This window comes from Gallinula chloropus (genome assembly GCF_964237585.1).
Source record: "Gallinula chloropus genome assembly, chromosome: 13".
In the NCBI taxonomy this organism is placed as follows: domain Eukaryota; kingdom Metazoa; phylum Chordata; class Aves; order Gruiformes; family Rallidae; genus Gallinula; species Gallinula chloropus.
This window is the reverse complement of record NC_140098.1, coordinates 359,655-383,175: the sequence shown is the minus strand read 5'-3', so window position 1 is coordinate 383,175 and position 23,521 is coordinate 359,655. Positions and strand designations below refer to the sequence as shown.

Here is a 23,521-nt window from a genome sequence, read left to right as displayed (position 1 = left end):
ATTTCACTCTAGTTACCAGTCTGAGTGGTCCATGAAGAAAGCATAGGGTCAGTCTGCAGAGGGGTTTCTTTGCCTTTCAAGCAGCCCATTCTCTTATATCTTCTGGTTCAGTGAAATCTGACTATGCAGCACTACCTTGGATTACTTACAATACGTGATTTGGGGTCGTGCAGTTGAAATGGACATGCTTCCCCTTGATGAGCCTGTGGTACTTCCCATCTGCAAAGTGTCTCTCAACCAAATGGTAACTGTAGGAATGCTTCCCAAAGAAACACTTTGCCCCTTCCTCCTGAAGGGAGGAGCAAAAGAGAACTCTCCTGAGGCCAGGTTCTGATCCAAAGGAGTCAGCATGAGACTTTTACTCACTGCAAGCTTTAGATGAGACCCACAAATCAGGAAATACCTGGCAGCGAGAGTGGAAGACACTGCGCTTGCAGGCATCAGTAGACATCAACTGCTCACTTGTGTCTCAGCCTTGAAACTGTCCTTTTTCTGACCTGTTGCTCAAGCTTTTCCTACTACAGGCAGGATAACAATCTGATCATCAGTACATGATGTTGGGCATGCAAAAAAATAACTGTATGGCCTTTGGCATGGCTTGTAGCATAAAGAGAAGCCAGCAAACAGACCAAACTGCAGGCTGGAGATACCACTGAGGTCGGCTGGTCTCTACAGTGACCAGGTATCTCCTGTAAAATATGTAATGTAGAACAGAGTATAAGGAATGATCCCTAGTCAGAAAAAGTAGTAAAAAAGAGCAAAAGTGACAGAAGCATTTTTCTTGTCCACACTGTAATCATCCACGCTGGGCTGCAAAGAAACAATCTCAGCCCAAGCCCAATATCACAATTTTATTCTTTAATTGATACTTGCATGTACCAAAACAAACCATATCTTTCTGTCAAGTGTTAAGAAGTGAAACTGGGTAGCCACAGTTTTAGAAAAGTTTAAACTTTCCTCTCCAACACTGCGTTACAGCATTAATACTTACCCCCTTACCATAACCAGCTTATACTTTAATTACACTATGAATTTGAAATATTTCTTGAGGTTTAGACTAGCCTAATTTTAAGACTTACTGTTTTGATGACCTCTTCCTAAAAAAAAATGTGTGTGGCATAAGGCAAGCCTGCTCAAGAACCTTATTTTTAAATGTTCACTCTTTTCACTGAAGTCCAATTTGCATGAAGAAAAAGCAAATCTGTTTTTAATTTCATGATGTTAAAAAAAACACATATATTCTGGCATTATATAAATTTTATATCTGATGGCAAAGAAACTGCAGATCTAAAGAGTAATCCATGTTTCATTAGTTTGTGTATTCTGCCACAGAATATAATATTACGTTCTTAAATTAGTTGGAGGCCACACTGTGCTACAGAGTATAAAAACAAAAGTGAGGGCTCAAGCTAGGTCAAGCATATTTTGTATGGTCCATTAAAAACCTCATTCCATTAATATTAATAAAGATGTTGAGACACAAAAGTCCTTCAATTAACATATATTAGGCAGGCAGGCACAAGCATTCAAGTGATCCCACTGTGAACAGCAAGAATCCAGTCCTCAAAGAATAAAGCCATGAGTGTGCTGTGTACATAGTGGGGCAACTAGAAATGCTAATGCCGCAGAAGAGTGAAAAGGCAACACACTATTGTCTGTGCAAGTAAATATCACTTTATTGCCTCAGCTTCCTCTTCTGTTAAGGAGGTTTGTGCTGGGCCAGGTTATTCCAGCAAGAATAACTTCAAGACCTATTATCTTCGTCATCAAACGTTTTGCTTGTACTATTTTTTGGCAGGGACTAGCTGAGCTGCTACATAGGAGATTCAGGAAAAGGATTTTCAACTGACTGTGCAACTCATTTGTAGATTCCCTAGTTTATGAACTAACACTGTAAAAAAGAAATTAACTTGCATGTTCCAGAATTACACTGAACAATAATGGTTCCCACGGTACTGAGCTTCAGCCATCAAGACCCATTCACTTGCATATGACCTGATTATTTGACATTTCTTCACCCTCATTCTTAGTGACTTCCGAGCATGATAAACAATAAAAGGTTACTGATGTCAACCTATTATGAGCCAGGATGCTGTTCTCCTCTAACACACAGTAAAGCCAGTACCGAAGCTTAATTAATACATGTTTGCAAATTGTGCTGAGCTGCAAGGCATTATGATTTCAGGTTTCTTCTGTAAATGTTTACCTCAAAGCTTTAGTCAATGCTCTACTGTCTGAACCAAAGCTAAGTTCTGCTTCCATCAGCTATTCACATAGCTGGTCAAATCACTGTCAGAGCAAATCAATAGGAAATTCCTTTAGCATACAGTAATTTATGGTAGACCTGCAGCAACAGAATTGGGATTAAAACGGGATAAGAAAAGGCAAGAAAGAACCAACATTTCTGCTCCCAGGGACATGATCAAAAAGACAGAGGAAAACCTTGTTTGTAATGTAATTATCCACCAAAGTTCAATTCAGATACCATTTAAAGGCTAGTCAGAGCCTTCCTAACACAAAATGAGAGGTTTTTTGAAAAAGATACTGAAGTCTGAGCTTCAGCTGATATAACTCACTGTAGGTCCACTGCTAGCTCTCACTGCAGAGAGAACTAGTTTAACCCCTCTCCTGCCAGCTTGCTGAGAGACCACCATTGCAAAATAAGGCACACAGAGATAACTTCTTCTGTGAGTAGTGAGGAGTCAAGTCAGAGGGAACACTTCTGATGACTAAAAAGGTTGCTGACTTTAGTGGGGCTGCTGTCTGGTTTGCAGCTTCCAAAAAGAGAAAGCAAGTGCTTTATAGAAAATTCCTGGGTAGCTATAAATCTGTAAGTCAACAACATTACTCATGTCCAGGAGAGAATGAAATCAGAAATTGTCTTAAAGAACTGACTGTTAATGGCATCACAGCTGTGGATGCCCTAGCCTAGCATGGCCCCAACTTCTACCTTGCCTTTTTCCAGGGACTACAGCTCTCAAAGGTGCAGACACTGAGAACTGTCATTAGACCTCCATCCTTCTCTCACTGTTTGCAGTACTGGACAGCAGTCCCAGTGATCAAACTACCACCTTTTTCAAAGAGTACGGGACATGTCATGCATCAGAAACACAAACCCATCCTTAAAATGTTGAAAGTTAGAAAACATTATTCTAAATATCCTGTAGACTTAAACACAGCTGTGACAAACAAAAACTGTAGGTGCCAAAATGACTGAGGGACTTAGGGAGCTGGCAGCTCCCAGTGACCATCCAAACCGGCTGTGACTGGGCAGCCTACATCAAATCAAAGTCAAGTTCTCAACTGAGTACAAGCGTGCAAATCACAAAGCTGTCATGAGAATCAGGGCACTGGTTTTGCAGACAGGCTAAGGAGCAGGTAAGCTTCAGAAAAAAAAATTGCTTAAGAACAGGTTTGATACCACTGTTTGCTTAAATTAAGAGGACCCTGTGGCAGAGCCAGGGCAGAACTAAAATACTCCTATGCTTTCCACTCACTCTACTGCTGTGTGTCAGGTGCAGAGCTCTAGGAGTGGGCTGCTTGAGTTAGACTTGAACTACAGTCTCACAGACTGTCATTGTGTTTTAGGTAAACAAACGCCTTTACAATCCAGGTCTGCCTACCCGGTATCTTCCTCAAACACTTCTGAAGTAGAGGAAGAAGGGGAAAAGGACAGACATTAAGCCTTGTTTAGGTTAATTATTAGTGACTGAAAGGTCTCGTTTATTACTAGAATCTGCCTCTAAAAAAAGAAACATTTTAGAACACCAGTTCACAGCTATGCAGAACATATGTGGCATCATCTTAGCAGTGGAGATGTTATGGTCCAAATGAAAATAGCGGCTCTTAAAATAAAAAAACCTCATTTACATCAAAGACATGAAGAGGTCAAGTTTGCACAGACAGGTCATCCTCTCCTGACCCTTACGAAGGCATTTGACTCTAAGTGTCTCTCTAATGGACTAGGCAAAGTGTGGGAACTAAGCTTTGTGGACAGCTTTTGCCACAGCAAGAAAAATGCTGATGTTTCAAGTACAGATAGAGCCTACTAATTCCTTTAGAAGTATTGATAAGGCTGCTGCTTAACAAGAAAGGTCTATGTGCAAATGGGCAGCTGCTCTTCTGGACCTGCTTTAAGAGTGCAAGCAGCAGAGTTGGCAACAGCCCGCAGCTTGGATAGATTGCTGAACAATTCCCATGCTCTTACTGCTAGCTGAGCAGTAATGCAGGAGGTAAAACTGCCTGAGAGGACCAGCTTCTGTGGGCACTCCTGCAGACTGTTCTATGTCTACAGCCCACTGTGCTCAGGCTGAGCGACTCAAAGTGCTCTCAGAGACACAGGATCTCCTCTATGTGTGTTCCAGGCTTTTAAATGTAAAACCTCGAGGAAATGCAGCCTCTGATAGTCTTCCTGTCCAGCAGGGACAGATTATTTCTCCATCATCAATCCTCTCTAATTCCATTTCTTACTGATCAAGAATGAGTAGGGTCAAAATGCCTGGGATAACACTGTCTTTGTCTTTCAGAGCTAAAGCCAGAGTTAAATAGAAGGCTTATCAGACAGATATGAAGAAGGGCAACCAATAATCTAATCACACAATTCATTCCCCATCAGAAATCAATTCAAGGCTGAGACCAGAAAAGGTGTCTTGTATTTGTCTAGTATAATTTATCTTCAAGAAGATGTCTTTTTCCTCACTGTCACCTTATTTTCCTGTAAAGATTTTTCTTATTTTCATCCTTACAACGTTATGCAGTGAAAAATCTCCATCAAAACAGTAGAAAAAATATTATTTCTGTGTTTTATAAAGCATGGAGATACAATGGTATGTAAATATAAAGAAAGTCAAAGAACTCATGTGCCAGATACTGTTTGTGTTGCACTGATGTAATGGCAGAAAATGCAAGATTTTTATATTGACCTGTGGATGGACTAAAAATAGCTTTGAGAATTAGTCAAGCCACCACTTCTGTACTTAGTTTCTCTTCAAGTTCTCACTGGGCCAAATTTTGCCATATTTTTACAGCTGTAGATTTCTAAAGGAACCTAATTGTGAACAGCAATTATTTTGTACTTTTACCAGCAGTCTGGCTCACTGATTTTGATGGGAGTTTGTCAGCAAAAGAACCTTGGGATTTGTCTCAACATATTTAATTGGACTTAAAAGTGTGAGCTCTAGGAATAAGAGGCTGTTGTTAGCATGAACTTAAACAATGCTAATACAGGGTGCAATTAAACTACTACAAAGAACGGGTACATGAGTTGCCTTGCCTGCCTGCCTCTTAGGTGGCCAGACTGTGCTACGAAGCTTTAATTTTGTGGCTGCTTTGATACTCCGAGCAAAGTCCTGCCCTCAGACATGCACACACAACGACCATTGAATTAATACAGCTCCTGTTTATCTCTCTGTGCTACATCTAACCCTTTCTCCAGTCGTAGATTCCTCTGACAGCTCAGTGAGTGTAACATGATTCATCCTTCCCTCCTCTTTCTCTTCCCTTGACTAGACACTAACAAACATAACAGAACTTGAGACAAGAGAAAGAGGCCCCTTATAATGAAAGATTCAATCACATCTTACCAGAAACAAAGGATGGCACTAGCTAGTGCATGAAGCTGACTCCACTCTTCTAATTGAGGTACATAAATACAAGGCAGAGAATGGCCCACATTCACCTTTAGTGTAAGCAGGTGCAGCTGAGGACTGAACAATAAAACTGTGTATCATATAGTTTTAAAGGACCTGAACTGTTCCACTGAACTGTACTGATTTTCTCTGACCCCAAATCAACATGCACATCTCCTCTGTGATTTAATGGTAGGAGAGTTCCTTTCTGTTGTAGGTTATGTTTCTTTCCTCCAGGCGCACAGGGTTTGTAATTGCTATGTACCCCCACTTGTCTCCTCCACCAACCAGCAGCAGCATCTCCACGTATGCTGCATTACTAAGCTACTCATTTAATATAGTCACTATTTTCTATGTTGTGTAATAAGAGTTCTTGCCAATAAGGGGAATGTGACTTCTGCTCCTAAATGCACAGTTATAAATTGGTTTTAAGAATATCTCAGAATGCAACTGGACTACTGACAACTCTGGGGTTCTCTTGTGTTCAGCCTTCCTTTACTGTGGGACCACAAACAACTCATGTTATACAAGAGATTGTGTACACATAGACATAACCTAAGCAACAGAAAGGGAGGCAAAACCCAAAACCTTGCATATAAAGACACAAACACCATACTTTATGCACAGACTAGGACGACAGCAGAAAGCCTTTTAGAGGCAATGTTATCATGAAAGAAGAGTTAAAGACGGTGAACCTACAATAGGTATGTGTTTTAATGCAGATGATATAACACAGCATGTGGAGGAGGCAAAAGGAATGAGGTAGGAATAGAGATACAGCCACACTGAGTAAGTCCTAAAACCCAGCTTTATATTCTAACAATGACCAGCACTATGTCCCTTGCATTCTGTGGATTTGGCATAGTCTGCTTCTCAGATAGCTAAAGGCAATTATAAATAATAATAGTATTTAAAAGCCCCATAATTACAATAAGTAAGAATTAGCTCAAGTTACGAGTATGGAAACAAATAATTTGTGAAGATTAAACAATTTGCATTGGGGAATATAAACAGAGGATGAAGCAGCAAGACAAACCAGTGTCCTGGATATATCAATTGGGAAAGCAGAAGAGGTTGAAGGAAACTTCAAGATAAAATGACTGAGCAAATCTGTGCTATGTACAACACAAGCCTGAATTTTAATAAATCTGTCATACTCTTATCACTAAATAAGCACGATGTTAATAATGCCAGATAGCATTGATGACACTTAGGAAGATCCAAAAGGGATTTCTTACATACAATTTAATTTAATTTAAAAATATATAAAATCACAGCTTTCTTGCTTCACAACTAATAGTCCAGCAAGTAAAGGATACTGACTGAAGCAGGAAAGGGCAGAAGAAAGAAGAAAACAAGTTTCCTGTTGAAAAACAAAGTGGTTAAACAGTGATGATGAAAAGGCAAGAGACGGTACCCAGAGTAAACCTGTACATATTCTCCTAAAATATTAATGTATTGGAGCACTTGTTCAGATAAAGAGCATCCATCCAGTTTTGCCATCTGACACATCAAGAAAATTATGTTGACTCATTGCAACATTTGGTCTCAAATCAACAAAGGAGCATAAAAGTGTGGGGCCTTACAATCAACTAAGCTATTAAAATGTGGGTAAGATACACACATCTCTTGATAGATCTATACCAAAACAACAAATTCTTGCTCCTTTCCAGTGTTAAGTTAAGGTCACCCTGTCTAACAAACCATTTCATATAGACTCTCTCAAAAGTCTACTCTGCAGGCAATGGCAGATAACAGACAGCTGAATGACTGAATACTCTAGGTCATCCAAAAAATTAGATCAAAGAGTCCCTGTAGTCTATTGAAATGCAATTGCTTCCAAATCACATTGTGGTGTTCCAGGCTTGAAAGAATGGGTCACTGCAGTTTTATTGTAGAGAAGCTATTGCTAATGAAAGGAACAATGGAAAGATTAGTGCTACCAACCATATAGAAGAAACACCACTTTCGGTTTAATTGCAGTGAACAAAGCAAATAGGAAAGAAGGGCAACCAAGTGACAAAAGTAGTTGCTGCAAAGAGGATATAGAAGCTATTCACAAGGTTCTCTTGATCAGAGCACAGCGTCCAGACTTAACATATGATTACTGAATTTGGATCACAGTACAAAATGACGTGGTTGTCATTACAGACAGCTGACGACACGTTTTAAGAACGCAGCCTTAAAACCAGAAAGACCAATAATCCTGTTGGTAATTCGCCTGGGATTCATTAGGTGCAGGGAAATACACAAATGAATAGGGAGAAAGGAACAACAATACTTTGTGATTCCTACTCTGCAGGAGATAAATACAAGTAAAGGTTTACTTCATTTACTAGTTTAAAATAACAATTTAAGGTGAAATCTATTGAACTTTGAAACAGATTAAAGAGGGACATTCTAATTGATGATAATCTAGGTACTGAAAAAGTTTCTGCCATAATAAATTTGTTCGTGCCACAATATTTATTCTCTTTTGATCAGCTTCTGGATCTTTTCTAAGTGAAGCTTACCAGTCATAACAGTCTCTATGTCGAGACAGTGGTAAAAGATCCATTTCAGTCTCAGTTAAGTTCACCACATTTTGTTTCTCTGTGACCTGAGGCAGACTTGAACTTTCCTTCTCCAGACAAGACTTGACAAGCCCAGTTTCACTTAACTCAAAGCATGTTAAAAAACAAAACGTGACCGAACAGGGGAGATACCCAAACTCTAACTGTTGTGTGGAGGTAGAACTCTTAGAGGAAAAGACAAACATGACAATAAGGGATTTTTTTTTTCCTGAATAAATATGATAAAAGGTAGGAGTTGTGAAAATGTAGCTTCCACAGAAACAGCTAAACACATACAATATTAACAGTTCAGCACTACAAACACAATTTAAAACCCAAAGAAAGCTTCATTCCTGTTCCTGGCACTGGCCCTGAAGTCCCATTTGCAACCGTTCAAATGAACTATAAAATACTAATTCCTTTAATTTGCTGAGGGGAAAAAACAAAAAAAGTAGAGCATTCAAAATATAATCCAGACTACTTCACCCAGTCATCAGTAGTCAACAGCTCTTCCTAATGAACCACCCTCTTCTCAAGTCACTGATTACTATTTCAAAGGAAACACTGGGTGTCTCAAGTGCTCCTTTTTTGCTCCCCTCACACAGTTTAATAGCCCTTGTGGACAAGTACCTTTGCAAAACAGATTTCTAGAGGGTGACCCAACATATCCGCTGGTCCTCAGACAACCACAAAGCATACAGATTGCTTCATATACGTAACACTATTAAATGTCACTGCTTTCATCTGCATCCCCAGGAGACTGCTTTGCAAGTGCAAGGGCTTAAACCTAAAACCCATCAATAACTGTTAATTCTGTGGGTGATTCTTCTGAATTACATCAGGAAAGACTTCTCTGCAGGCAACGAGCACTGTCAAAGGTATTTTGAAATAATAATTTGTGAGGAATAATTTTTCATGAACTTGGATGACAGCCATCAATGGAAAATATGCAGTGATAATATTTAACACATTCATAAAAGACCAACTAATCAAGACTTATAAACTCAAATAAGGTTGGACTTGTCAAAGGAAACAAAGGGAAATTGGTTCATAATTCCTGCTGAGCTAGGAAACTCACCCTTCCTTAAAGCAGCTGACAAGCCTAGGTACAATATTTTTTTTCCCACAGGTTTACAGATTGATTCTTTTTCATTATTTGTAGTAGTTCAGAGGCAGGAAGAGACTTTACTTAAAAGCAACCAAAATATATAAACTATCCCAAATGAAAATTGCTATGGGATAATTACTGGGACTACCAGTCTTTTTGTGTTTGTTTTGTGTTTTTTTTTTTCCTGAAGGCCTGTGATCAAAAAACACAAAGGCTGTGGTGCAGTTCATTGGCTCCAACTAAAGGTCTTCTGCTAAAAGCAATAGCAGGTAGTGGTGTGAGGAACAGCGCCATATGGTGCCTGGTATCCTGAATCACACACCTCCAGCTACTATTCCACATACGAAAATACTTCTAATGCTGATTGGTTTTAAATAAACACTTACCAAGCCTACACATGTAGATATTGCTACCAAAGAGGTGCTATCATTCCTTATAAATCCCTGGTAGAAACACTGCTCAATGTCATGTTCCTGAGGATGCGAGACTCCATCTTTCCCGAGTACCTGAACAATAAAACTGCTGCTTAAAATGGTCGAAGGTTTAAGTTCTAAGTGAAGTTCCTGTCCAAATGCTGAAAATTTGTAGTGCAAGGAACTCTTTGAACTCTGAGTTGATCTCTTTCTCCTAGTACTGTGCAAAACATCATGTGAGATGTACGATCCACTGGAATCCACTCTGACAGGTGTCACAAATACATAATCTGTAACAATAAAAAGTTAGCCATCAGCTTTTGTATCCAACAGTAAGGTAGGTGGCATTCTAACATGGTAAGCATCAGGCTTGCACTATGGCATGAGGCATTCCTTGTTTAGGGAACGGCCCGAAAGCTCTGCAGGCTATGTGTGGATAGACTCGGCTGCATAAATTCACCCCTGTAAGTCTCACAGGCTCTCAAACAGTGTTTGTTTCCTTTCTGCCCCACTGAGAGGTACAGACTAACTACCATAGCTGTGAACATTCCCACAATCAGTCTTCTGAAGATATTTGTCATCACCAGCAGATCTGTAGGTTTTTTTCCCCTCCCCCTGTATTAATTACTGTCAAATGCAAAGGCTGCTCTGGTTTGAAGGTTTTTTCCTTCCCTGAGACTGCAGCAAATATTATATCACTGTAGGGGTAACCATGACTGAGACTTTATAGAACTGTACTGCTTGTTCAAATGGATTAAAGGATTAATTCATTAATGCCTTAACTGAGTAAGACCTCATCTCTTTGTAGTGACTTGATTAGACCGGGTTTCAAGTTGTAACTGACCTTCAGAAGAAAGAGATTACATCCTACCTAATAACCTTTAGTCAGCCATTGCTAATTGCTTGTCAAAGAATTTTATTGTTTTGGGTATGAATATGTGAAAAATTACAAAACTCTTTGTGAGGAGAAGACTAAGATCTACTCACAACCCCCTAACGAAGGGGAAGAGAGAGACCATGATTCAGCTAGCTGCATAAGCAGGTGCCTAGCTTGACGTTCAGTTCACTGCTGTTGAACCAACCATACAGGGATTACTTGGACCCTGGAAGCTGGGTCTGAATTTTAGCCGTTTGCTGAACTAGGACCTTTGCACCTATTCCTGGTTACATGAGTAATTATGCTGAATAAACTGTTTCACAAGCCCATTTCATTTTTGAGCTGTATTTCTCTGTGAATACTTAAAGATGTCCAAGCATTTGACAGTAAAATAATTCATTTCTCTTCCTAAATTGAAGTAACACCATTAAAAAAGAAGAAACCCCCCCTCCTTCTTGTGTTGTAACAGATGTTGCAAAAACTATCAATCTCTTTGCCTGAGTAGACTTTATTGGACACACATTAAGCTGAAAACATAACCAGTGATAGGTTGTTTTTCCTTAGACAGTGGAAACAATACATCAAGAACTTTCACTTTCCTCGAGTGGTGTTAATCAATGGCAGAAGTTGAGGACGCTAAGCAGGCTGGTGGCCAAAAAATGCAAGCAGCTGCTGGAGAGAGGGAATCCCCCAGTGAGCAGAGGATAGGGTACAAGAGGGTTTTCCCTTCTGCACCCTGGTGTACTTTTGTACTTTGTTTCCACTCGCACCCAATAAAAAGCACATCCTGCACTTCAAACTTCCCAAAGTCATCAGCATCTAAGTGTTAGTGTCTGCAACCTGGGAACAAACAGCTCCTGAGCCCTCCCTCACACAGGTCCTTTTCCTCCAGCTTTGCTTGCCCCTAGCCTGCATCGCACAGCTTCTGCTCTCCCACCCAAACCTTTTCCCCACTTTTGTCTCGTTGCTTCCACAGCAGACACGAGGTTTTGTTGTTGTGGCTACGCACACATTCATCCTCGTACTCACACATGTAAAGGTGGATGTATTTACCATCTCATTCATTTGTTACCCATTCATTTGTTACTTTTAGCTTTTGCACACAGGGTTTAACATGGTAATTTCTGCCCATGGCTAACTATTCTACAGCGGTCAAGTCGCTTTCCCTTTATGTTCCCCAAACACTGTGGCTTCTTCCCTTTAAATGCTCAGTCCACCAAAAAAAAAAGCATCCATGCAAATGTTCATATACACAGAAAGAGCTATACAAACCATGATTCAATTCACTGATGCTGTCACTGGTTAAAGTTGCTGCATGAGACATGCAACAGAGGCAGCACAGCTGCAGGGTCTGCAAGAGAAAAAAAAAAGGAGAAGAAAAAAAAAGAAAGAGAAAAGGAGCATTGGGCAGGATTCACTTGACAAGGGAAGACAGAGAGACAAGGCACCAGGAACTGTGCAGTAACCTGGTATGAAAGCACACTAGGCGACTGCAAAAGAAAGTGCTCTCGACCTGCCTTTACAGCGCTTCCAAGCCACGGGAATTGCATGGAGCTGCCGCTGAGAATCGCAGCAGGTAAAGTCCAGACGACAAGCAGGAGACAGTCCATGTTCCGCCGTGCACCTGGCGTGCTACCTGCTCCCCGAAGCGTGCGGCGGGCGAGCCCGGATCCCCCGCATGGTCACCTGGGCTCTGCCCCGCAGCGGCTCCGGCGGCCGGCTCGCAGCGCCGCACCCCCGCCGTGCGCGGCGGCGGAGCCCATGGAGCGGCGCCCAAGCGAGCGCGCCCTCACCGCCGCCGCCGCCGGCGCGCACGCTTTAAGCCGCCGCCGCCGCCGCGGGGCAGCGCTGCCTCCGGCGCCGCGACTCGGCGCGGCCGCCGCCCGGGGGGCGACGCGGAGCGGAGCGGGCGGGACCAATAGGGAGGCGGCGGGGCCGGGCCGGGAACGGGAATGGGACTCGCCGTGCGGGCGGGGAGGCACCTGGGAAAGGGGGTGGCTTGCGGCGCCCCCCCAGATTCGGGGGGAGGCGAGGAAGCGGCTGGGCCGGGCAAGGGCAGCGCCAATGCCGGCACACCTGTGGCGGGCTGCTGTGAGATCGGGGGTAGCGCCGCTGGGGCAGGAGGGGTGCAACACCGGGGGGCCGACCCACAGGGCTTAATTACCAGCACCAGAGTTTTCGTGGTGATGCTGGGAGAAGCAGTAGAGTCCAGTATCAGCCATCCAGCTATCAAAGCACCATTCGCGGCAGAGAATATGCTGCTAGTTTGTATTATTTTTAAAGGCAGCTTCATGGGAGAACGAGCAAGCGAACAAAGAGAAGACTCAAACAAAGATTAGGTTGTCTGGGAGGACAATACAGCTGCGATAGCGAAGTCACTGTACAGGAGCTGCCTTTCACACAGGGGCTGACACGTACTGAGCCGCTGCATCGCCAGGCTCTGGGCTCTCCTAATCTAGCCTGTGCTATTCAGTTACACTTTCCCTTCTACAGAAAAGTTCAGTAAAGGATCAAAGATTTAAACAATCTGAAAGGAAACTGAAGCATTGGAGCGAATGGGACTGGTCCAGGTTGGAAGCCAATACAGCCCTTGTTTCTGATAGCTTTGGCTGCAGCTGGAGAAGTGTCCCTCAGCTGATGAGCTCTCTTTTGTGCTCGAGAGCTTTCCAGCATGTGTCTCTGTCCGATCTCTCTCCAAATCTCCCTTGTTCCAGGGTCACACCATGAAAAGAAATGGTACCTGTGTCAATTTAAGGTGCCTCACTGCTCCAGTTGGCACACAAGTTGGAGAGCACAATGGAAGCTGAGGTGAGCTGGAGGTCATTTCCTCTATCTACCTCCTTCATGGGGGTTTTGTGGTAACTACTTTAGGCACTGGATTAAACAAATCAGAGATATTTTCCCTTCTAAAGCAATTCCTGTCTTTAAATATTAAATGAGTTCCCAGGTGTGGAATTTCTCCTGCACCTCTTTCTCTATTTCCCAGTGGGTTTTACATTATCACCTTGCTGAATATATTATGATAAAGTTTCAAGATCTTTTTGCCATAGTGCACCTGTCACCTCCCACTGAGAATATTCAAATGAAATAGCTGGCTACAGGTTTACAAGGGTCCCAGTGGAGCAGAACACAGAAAACATACTGTGCATTGCAGATAATGGGAGAAAAATATAAAATTATTGGCCTGTAATTTTATTATTGGCCCTCAACACCCTGAACAGACAGGCTGGACTGTTTTCAGTAGACTTCCTGTCTGTGAAGACTGATATTTTATTTGTTATGAGGGGAGGAAATAAATACAGTTCTCTAGTAATTACAAGAAAGAAAAAGACAACTTTCACCATAAACCTAGCACCACTGAAGGGAGTTTTGCTCTTGATTTCTGTGGAGTTAAGATTTCACCCTGGGGATTTATAGTTTCTGAATATGATCAAAGAAGAAGAAAAAAAAATGTGACATTGCTTTGCATGACTATAAATGACGTGTCCAAATCTGAGTTGGCATTAGGCAGGGGACTCCAACCTTTCTTGGCCTGTAGGCAGCAACATTGATCAGTTAACGTGTTCAGACAACATCATACTTTGCTCCCCAAGTCAATCGAGATCCCAGCAGTGATGGTCATAAACATCAGAGAATCCTGCAGGCAGCTCGTTACCATGTGCAAACATAGTTACTATGCAAAACATGAGAAATAAAGCTTCACAGCCAGCAGTGTAGTCAACAATGCAGTCAGAGGGGTTTTTTCTGTCCCAACTCCCTAGCAATTCCCACCTCAGATGACCAGCAAGCACATATTCCTTCAGAGATAATCATTACCATGCTACAATCTGTTATTGGACTCTTCTCTATTCTCCCTGAGCTGTCAGGTTGGATGCTGCTATCACTTTTTTATGCTGATCAGTTTTGTCATGTTTTTAGTAGTCTTTTTCTTCCTCTCTTTGTTTGTAATTGTGTTCCACCTACATGAGGAACTTCTCCAGTACCTGAGAATACAAGAACATGTGGGATCCCAGAAGCAGCATCGTCCCACAGGTAATAATGCCCTTCTTGGGGAGGGAGCTCCCCAGTACAGAAATCATCTATGTACCTGTCACGGTTAAACTCCAGCCAGCAACGAAGCTCCACTCAGCCACTCACTCACCAGCCCCATGGCACAGAGAGAATCAGAAGAGCAGAAGTGAGAAAACTCATGAGTGAAGATACAGACAGTTTAACAGGTAAAGCAAAAGCCACACAAGCAAAGCAAAATATGGAGTTCATTCCCCACTTCCCACAGGCAGGCAGGTGCTCAGCCATCCCCAGGAAAGCAGGGCTCCATCACACATAACACTTACTTGGGAAGACAAACACCACAAAAACTCTGAACGTTCCCCCTTTCTTCTTCTTCCCCAACTTTAGATGCTGAGCATGTCATATGGTATGGAATATCCCTCAGGTCAGTTGGGGTCAGCTGTCACAGCTGTGTCCCCTCCCAACTCCTTGTGCACCCCCAGCCTACTCACTGGTGGGGTGGTGTGAGGAGCAGAAAAGTCTTTGGCTCTGTGTAAGCACTGCTCAGCAATATCAAAAACATCCCATTTTCAGCACAAATCCAAATCCAAAACACAGCCCCATACCAGCTACTATGAAGAAAATCAACCAGCACAGTACTATGAGTTAGAAAGTCAGGATTTCTCTGGCATCTGCAAGGGAAGCAGGGGGTTTGGTACTCTGTGTCAGCAGTGAGTTACGGCTTCACTTTCATCACCACACTGAGACTCACTTCGCCAGTGCTTCTCATCCACCCAATCTAGACAGATCATGCAAAGTGTCCATATTGCTTGATGTCTAGATGCAAAGGCATTGGATGTCCTTGTTTTCACTTGCTAGTTTATCAGAGAAAAAGGATTATTGTTGTTAATAACTCTATTCTTTCTAATTCTGAATCCCTCCTCTGCAATTCTATAAACTTCCCCCCCCCCCCCCCCCCCCAAGAACTCTGCTGTCATAGCCACTGTGACAGAGTCTAGCCCCACTCAGAATTCAGATTATCAGTAACATGACTGACAGACACACAGAGGAAATATGCCCTGAATAAAAATGCCATCATGTTTGTTTTGCTGTCTTTGTTAGAGCAAATTCTTTACCACGTGAGACACTTGGGACCACTGAGATGAACGAATGGTTCACAGAGGCCTGTTGTCTGACAGCTGTCACCTCTCCCTCTGTCAACCTAGATTATTTCTCCAGATATATTTGCATCAGAAATTAAAATGAATAATTTATATAATATCTACATACTATATGATTGGATAACTGGAAGCAGAGGTCTTCCAATGGGAAAATGGTGCAGTGAGGGCTTGTTTTAATCAGTCAGCCACGTCATACTGAGTGAATATTCATAGTATATGGAGCAGATAACGGGTTTTGCTAACTCAGTATTCAGTTTCTGCAACTGTTCATTCCTACTTTACCATTTTCGTGACTGTTTCTTGCATACTTATTGGGTTATTCAGGATAAATGTAAGCACCCCGCACGATTCTTCCAGGTCAATCTTCATGATGTCTTTGTGTTTATCCTCATGAAGACGTTTCACTCCCGTGAAGCACAGAAGCCCTTTGCCTTCATTTAGTGAGTGGTGATTAACCACATGCTGTGTGAAACTCCTTGCAGAGAAGTCTTTATGGAAACTCCTTTACAAATGAAAATGACCCTCTTTAGAACGAGCTGGTAGTTTTCAAAACACATCAAGTTTATCTTTGTCCCAGGTTGAAGAGACTCCAAAGTGAAGTTATGAACCGAAGTTGGTGATGGTCCATACACACCACAAACTGCTGAGGAGGCTTTACTTTCCCATTGTGTTATTCATTCAATATTCTCAAGGCATTTTGTGAATTTATATAATTTGTCTAAAGAGTTCAACAACCTTTTACTCAGTTGTAGCAGGACAAAGCCTCTAATTAAACAGTGAAAAAGAACTTATGGAAGGGTTCATATAGATTAAGTGTAGCTGCAGGGATGTATTCATCTGGTACCAAATTACATTTGCATGACTATTTGTACGGTATCTAAACCCACTCAATACCATGATTTAGGAAGAGGCCCAATCCTTTCAGCTGGCATAGATGATCATAGCTCCTCCATCTGGCTGAGTTACAGAACCTGAGAAGACAGTCTACTTCTTGCCAGAGAGGTCTCTTGTGCAGAAAGGAGATTGTAAACAAAGAGAGTTTGTGTCCTACCTCCCTGCCACAGGGAGCACCTCACACATGGTACAGGGCCACAGCTGGAACATGACACGTGCTCACAGACTGGTGGTCTGAGGACACTGGCCAGCCTCCCCTCCAGCTGGAATGGCATTAGCAACTACTTCCATGGAGTAGGTCTATAAAGCACTAGACAGCATTGTAATGCCATTAACAGCGGATCCACCCCTACGCTGCATCCTTCCCCACACACCAAACGGCTACTCACATAAAAAGAAATTATGAGGACCCCTTTGTTTACTTCCATGAAATCTGAAGCTGACTACAGTATTCTCAGGAACGGAAAATGCTGGACTAGCACGTTCCCAAAAGCACATTGCTGCATTTCTAACCAGTGTTCAGTTTCTAATATGAGCTGCTGTAATAAAGTTGCTTTTGCGTGATGGCTAATTGCATTCTTCAGTGACACATGGCACGGGCTACACCCTGTCACTGGTTATTCTGTTTATGGGCACCTATATTTCAGCTGACATGGAAATCGCATAAGTAACAAAAACATCTACCAGTTGACCTAGTGTAGTTCCTCCATTAATTCCTGTTCCTTAAGTGCCTGCAAATTCACAGAATAAAATTCCACTGTCTCACCAGTTTCTCTGTTAAATTCTGCTTTCTGCAGAAGCCTCAAAACGTGGTGTTAGGACTGAAGTTATTTCCTCAAGTGGTCTCTAAACCCACAGTTTTCAGATTGCATCCTCTAAATTCTGGCAAACTCCATGTAATAAAGACTAATCTCTGTGGAATAGGTTTTCACCACCATTTACAGTAATATTTTCTGTCAATAAGCCCCTAAATTCATTTCACATAGCTTTTTAATCACAGCCACTGGAAAGGAGCTCGATCCAGCATTCCTGGAGTACCCTAACTCCCAACAAAATCAAAGAAACAATGTTTACATTTTTCCTCACCCAATTTGCACGAAGCACTGGGCTGTTATAGTCCCAAATAAATGCTTTTGATTACAAATATTAAACACAATTTTCTGCTTACATGCATTTCTCTGTATTACACAGCATGTCCATCCTAATTTGATTAGTTCTACACATTTATTTGTGCTAGCTGGACATCCTACTTTCTGGCATGGACTATGAAGTTCCAGCTATCCTGCTGACTTGTTACCATTGTACTTGCTTTATCCTGCTACGCAAGAGGTTTGAGCTCAGGAGCGGAACTAAAACCACCTCCACGCTGGGTGCTTGGGAGTGACACACAGAAACTTCACAGAGCAATGTGCTGCACTGCTCTTGCCGACAGTGCTGTAGGCTAACACTTAGATTTTAGAAGAGATTAACTGACTTGCATTTCTGGTGCCACCAGCAATTTTTAACAGGGAGAGGGGAGGCCAAGGAAGCAAGAAAGACAACCTAAAAACTCTGCAAATAGCATTCGTTTGGCTTGGATCCAAATGTCACAAGTTGCTGCCACAGTGTCCCGACACAGTCTGTGGCTGAAAAGTGAACAGGGGGAAGCTGCAGCTCGGTACACGGGGGCTCTGTCACACACCCAGACCAAAATTAAATGAAAATGTCCATCACTAATAGAAGAAAAATAAAAGCTGTCACTGTGGGTGGCCCAAGAAAGGCTTTGCAAGCACTACATTTCAGAAGAGTTTTCCTGGAAACTTGCCAAGCGTAATTAAAGCACAGGTACCTCCAAACTCACAGAACTCTAATAAAAACAATTATGCCGTTTATAATGCCGAACACGTGCCAAAATTTGTATTTATACAATGGATCAAAAATGGCACGAGAGAAACGGTGCAGTCCAGCAGGTTCAGAGATCCACTTTGAAAATGCTTTCTGTAAGTCCTGATCTGCACTATACCCGGAAGGCTCTGTAGCCCATGGACTCACAAAGACATAGTTAAAGCCCCTGCAAATTACTTCTAAGACAGTAGTATTGGTTTCAGACATACTTTGGCATCACGTGCAGGAAGGAAAGCCCAGTCTCTGTTACAGTCAGCCAGCATCTGCACCCCAGAAAAGGATAAGCCAGGCCAAGAAAGAAAATCCATATGGAAGTTGCAACCTCTGTCTTCCATGATAGGAATGTATGAGGTTACTCATGCATCGGGATGAAACGGTTCCTCATTTATTTCTTACTGGTTCTTGTTTTCATCTCGGTAAACAAAATATAGTTGGTTTAGCAAACAGAGGCTAAAAGCTATTTTCTCCCCTATTCCTAGTAGGGCTGTTTAATCTCACCCAAGCCTGGCATATTATCTTGCTTTTTAATTTTATTTCTGGACTGGAAACGTAACTTCTGCTGATGTGACTTGTTCCCACAAGCGCTAGCGTCGGTTCGCCTCGCGTTGTGAGATAAGATCTCTGATGACGACTTTCTATCCAGTTAGTTTCAGGCTAGGAGGCTGAGTTCTGGGATGAAAATTTCAAGTGCACTCTGGGGACTTAATTTTCCAAAGTACCATGAATTCAGAGCTCCAGTTGAGACCAAGAGGACCTGCTCAGCATTTCTGAGCATGAACCCCTGTGCTCTTTTGAACAATATGCCCTGAGAAGAATGTTGCTGGGAAGATTTAGTCTCTGGTCCTTTTTAACATGTTTCTTCTTTTATTTGCGACTAATTTCATGGGCCAAGCAAAGAAGAAAATTGGCTTCTCTCTCCTCTGAATTTCATTATTTGCAGATTTTTTTAATACAAGATAATGCTTCTTTGGCTGGCTCCTGGGATTCCTCTATTAAAAACTTCCCCCCCTTTTCACATCAATGAGCCTTTGTTACTTCAGCCTTCTTGCTGGGAACATAGATTGCAGAGAAGTTCAGGAGCCTTTTTCAGACTCCTCTGTGTAACAGTTTCAGTGTACCCACAAATACTTTGTTTCACCGTTTTCAATTAAGTATTAGGCCATTTCCTATGAAAATTAGGTGCTTTTACTTCTGGTTCAGTGTGTGTTCATCTTCCCTTTGTAGTTGTCTGCCCAGACCCATCACCTTCATCTCTTTCTTACTCAAAATGGACTTCTCGGTGGGAATTTAACTACAGCTTGGCAATCAAACAGGAAAATGTCTTCCACAGAATTATGGAGCTGTTCCATATTTGCTTCTATAAGAAAGGGCTTACAGCACCATGCAATACTATACAAAGAAGGCGTTGTCTAATAAATCTGCAGAGATATTCTATTTGCTGTGTACTGAAAGACTTCAAACTCTTGTACCATAACAAGAATGGGGTTTGTGTTAGACATTAGAAAGCTGTATTTTTGAGGAGCAAATTCTCATTTGTTGTGGGCTATTTTGCACCACAATGGCAGTGAGCAATCACTTCACAGCTTTGTATAAGGGTATTAACTCTAAATATTTAACTTGCTTTTGACTCTTTCATCAAGAAAACAAGGCCATCATGACATATCTTTTGCTTTCTGCAAAGAAGGATATTTTTACCACCGTATTTCTCACCAAAGGATGAGGATAAGAGGTGAAGAATATGGTAGCAGTAGTTGTACAGGACCCCTTGAGCTAGGTGTTGAACACACACAGAACAGAAAATTGGTGTCTATCCCAAGAGCTCAGCTTACAGTTTTTAATTTACTACAGCCTTCTTTGCATTCCTAATTTGCAAACAAAACTATTCCCTGACTGTGGTGTTGATTTCCAAAGTGATTTCAGCATGTTGAGTCGTCAAACAGTTGTTTTACAAACTCAGTGTTGCACCGGTTGCTGTGACAACATTTAATAATATCTTACTCTGTGTGTGTACTGAGTGGAAAGCGTTTGATTTTTTGTCTAGTTTCAACAGAGCTGGATGTTGGGAAGAAAAAGGAATGAAATCATTTTAGGCTGTATGCCTGTAACATTGAAATTAGCAGCCCCTCTTCAGCTGAATTCAATAAGCCAGAGCCCGACCTTTACGGTGGCAATTCTGAACTTGCATATCAAGACAAGCCCTTCAGCTGGGCAAGAATGGAAAGGTTACTGGGGCAGCTAAAGGAGGAGTGATTTTTAGGCATATGACAGTAAGAACTGGAGAACAGAATATCCGTGAAAGTTGGAGTCATGCAGGTTGAAGTGTTACTCAGCAAGCCCTTTACACGCAGGTCTAACGACTAGGTACGTTCATGTTTGCGGGGAGGCGCCTCAGAAGCACAATCCTTCCCTTCCTCTCTTTTGAGAAACACCAAATCCTGTGCAAGTGCTGTTGCTTTGCTTCATGGATGAACTCTGAAAGAGTGTAACATTAGTAAAAGTGATTTCATGGCCTTTTCAATCATTTTACTTTTAACAAGAGCAGGGTTTTCTTTTTATCCTGACTTTAAATGAGATTTAACCTTCTTGGCAATGCAGACACTGCAACATTGTGCTACAGCTTCATAACCAGAAACTGAAACTGATTAGTCTATTTGAGAGCAACTTGATTAGTTTTTACCCATGCTCGCAGGATAATTTTACTGAGTTGCATCTAGGAGGAAGAAATCTGCTGACTCTACCTGGCTCTGCCAGGCCAGCTACCACTGCCTGCTGCCCTCACCCATGAAACTGGAGTTGCACACTGCGTGCTGTGTACTGGGATATGCCCAGGATCTCTCAGAGAGCTATGGAGGGTACTGCACCCAGGGTTTAGGCACGGTCAAGCAAAAATTATTCGCAGTCAGAAGTCTGCACATTAAACTTTATGACTGGAGCACGAATGGAGTTACCTTGGCCTATTTTCATGATCCAAAATAAAATGTAATTAAAAGTAAACAACGTAAGTGACAGGTAAAATATGAATGAGATTGATAAAGTACTTTTTTATAACCTATGAATGTCTAAGCTGCAAGATTTTTTTTTTCAGGATCTACCTTTTGTGTCCCATATATTATGTATACGCACTTGTGTCTTGCTCGTTTGCAATCACACACTAAGTATGTCAAGAGCAGCAAGACACTGTTCTCAAGAGCAAAATTTTCTCATTGCAAACTGAGGGAAACGGGCAGTTTATTAAGTCCCTGTTTTCCAGATACATTTTTTTCTGAAACCTGCCTCATCACACTGTGGAGACAATGCGATCTGAAAGCACATTGCTTTGGATGAGGGCCAGCCATCTGGGAATCCTTCTCAGGTACCTGAAATAGAAGTAAGGTAGGGCATATTGAGGTGAGCAGCTTCCAGATTTTACCTGAAAGCTCTGTAGGTGGCCTAAGGCCACTTGAATCTAATCCAAAACAGGCACCTGGCTCTGGTCTGGACGCCTGCCAGTTTCATAGCATATTCTATCCCTGAATTATGGTGTCTGGACTTATTTCATGGCTTATTGTTGTATGTCTTTTAAAACTAATTCCTCACTGAAAGATGTTTGAAATTCAAAGCTTTCTTCAGTTTCCCACTTCATTCTGGAGCTGCAGACACTTGCCTTGTTAGGTCCAGGAAAAACCTCCTCTAACAATTCACTAAATAGAGCTTAATGATTTGGTAGTGTGCTGGTTGTTGTTCTTGGGAGGAGGAAGAAAGGGGAGAAAGGAGGCTTGTGTTATGGCTTTACCTTGTTGATAAACATGACCAGGTTTAACTTTTGTAATGTCAGAGTTCTTGCTAAGTGCCTGTGCTGCTTAACTCTGCAAGCACTTTTTTATAGGTGTAAAGGGAGCAATCTACTTGCAGTGATTAAAGGTTGGTTGTTTATTAACTACAAATGTGGCTTGTATATGCTAGCCCCTGAATTATCACAGTGCTTTTATTATAGCTCAGCCTTTCACATTTCAGTGAGATTATTCTAACTTCTTCCTTATGAGCTGCCCAGAAGCGATTTTACTATGGAGCTTCATGACTATTGGACTTTCTTGGAATACTAAGTCAGGCTTACACTCCAAAACTCCAAATGGAGAAAAGAAATCCCCTAAAATCCGAATGTGAGCAGTAACATTCGATATTTCCTCCTCAGAGGAACAAAATACTTAAAATACTAAAGGGAGAATTTAGCTATAGGTGATACATGTAAATATGAGAACTTTTCCCTGAGAGCCAAATGTTTAGCTTTTGATGTTGAAATATGTTAAGTGAAAAACACTACAGGATTTCTCAGTGCTACAAGAGCAGTTTAAATGGTAATGTATTCATCTTTCTTCTCCCTATCAGCTCTGTCAAAATGGTTGGTATCTTCATGGTTTTGTACAACCAGCAAATCTAATCCTTACCAGATGCCTGGACTTTATATTGCAGCGCTTCATATTCTTAACTGTGATGCTGTCTTCCCATCTTAGTACTTGTTTATCATTATCACACTAAGCAGTTTACTTAGCTAAACTTTTAAAGAAATAGAAAGGCAGCCTTCTGCAAACTCCCTCCCTGGGCTGGGTAGCCTCACTGTTACAGAAAACACACTGCTGTTTAAACAGCCCAGAAAGGAATTACCTGACCAGAATAAATAACAACTGCCTTAGGACATGTTCCCTCTCAAATGTTGATTTGAAATTGCTGATCAAGTCTTAGATAAACTGAATTACTTACAAGTCTCAATTAATAAATACCAAAGCGACTTGGCTAAGAAAACAACAGAGAACATAAAATAAAGAGAACAATGCCCATGTCTGCAAAACACTTGGAATGGTTTGTTGGGGCATTACACAGAGGACATTTCTCCTGAGTGATCCTAAGAGCTAAATCAAGGGGCGTCTGTTATTTCCCACCTAAAAGTCTAATAAGAGACTCAGAAGGATTTAAAGACTGTTGGGCTTAGAGGAAAATTGCAAGTAACTGCAAAATCAG

The 23,521-nt window shown here is 41.8% G+C and overlaps 2 protein-coding genes across 3 annotated transcripts in view; one reads left to right on the top strand and one right to left on the bottom strand.

Moving 5' to 3' along the window:
• ADAMTS18 (ADAM metallopeptidase with thrombospondin type 1 motif 18) overlaps nucleotides 1-12,196 on the bottom strand; it is a gene marked incomplete at both ends in the record, with an annotated part of 76,995 nt that extends 64,799 nt beyond the window's left edge. Inside the window, 3 exons of one of the 2 annotated variants that reach the window (XM_084270250.1) lie at nucleotides 9,674-9,990; nucleotides 11,850-11,928; nucleotides 12,044-12,196. In XM_084270250.1, the coding sequence (XP_084126376.1) occupies nucleotides 9,674-9,990; nucleotides 11,850-11,928; nucleotides 12,044-12,187 (540 nt within the window). The remainder of the gene's footprint in view (nucleotides 1-9,673; nucleotides 9,991-11,849; nucleotides 11,929-12,043) is intronic. The other variant, XM_084270249.1, reaches the window with a different exon arrangement.
• LOC311196469 (hypoxanthine-guanine phosphoribosyltransferase-like) overlaps nucleotides 12,186-23,521 on the top strand; it is a gene marked incomplete at both ends in the record, with an annotated part of 109,490 nt that continues 98,154 nt past the window's right edge. The window contains one exon of the mRNA XM_084270041.1: nucleotides 12,186-12,680. Within this exon, the coding sequence (XP_084126167.1) occupies nucleotides 12,186-12,680 (495 nt within the window). The remainder of the gene's footprint in view (nucleotides 12,681-23,521) is intronic.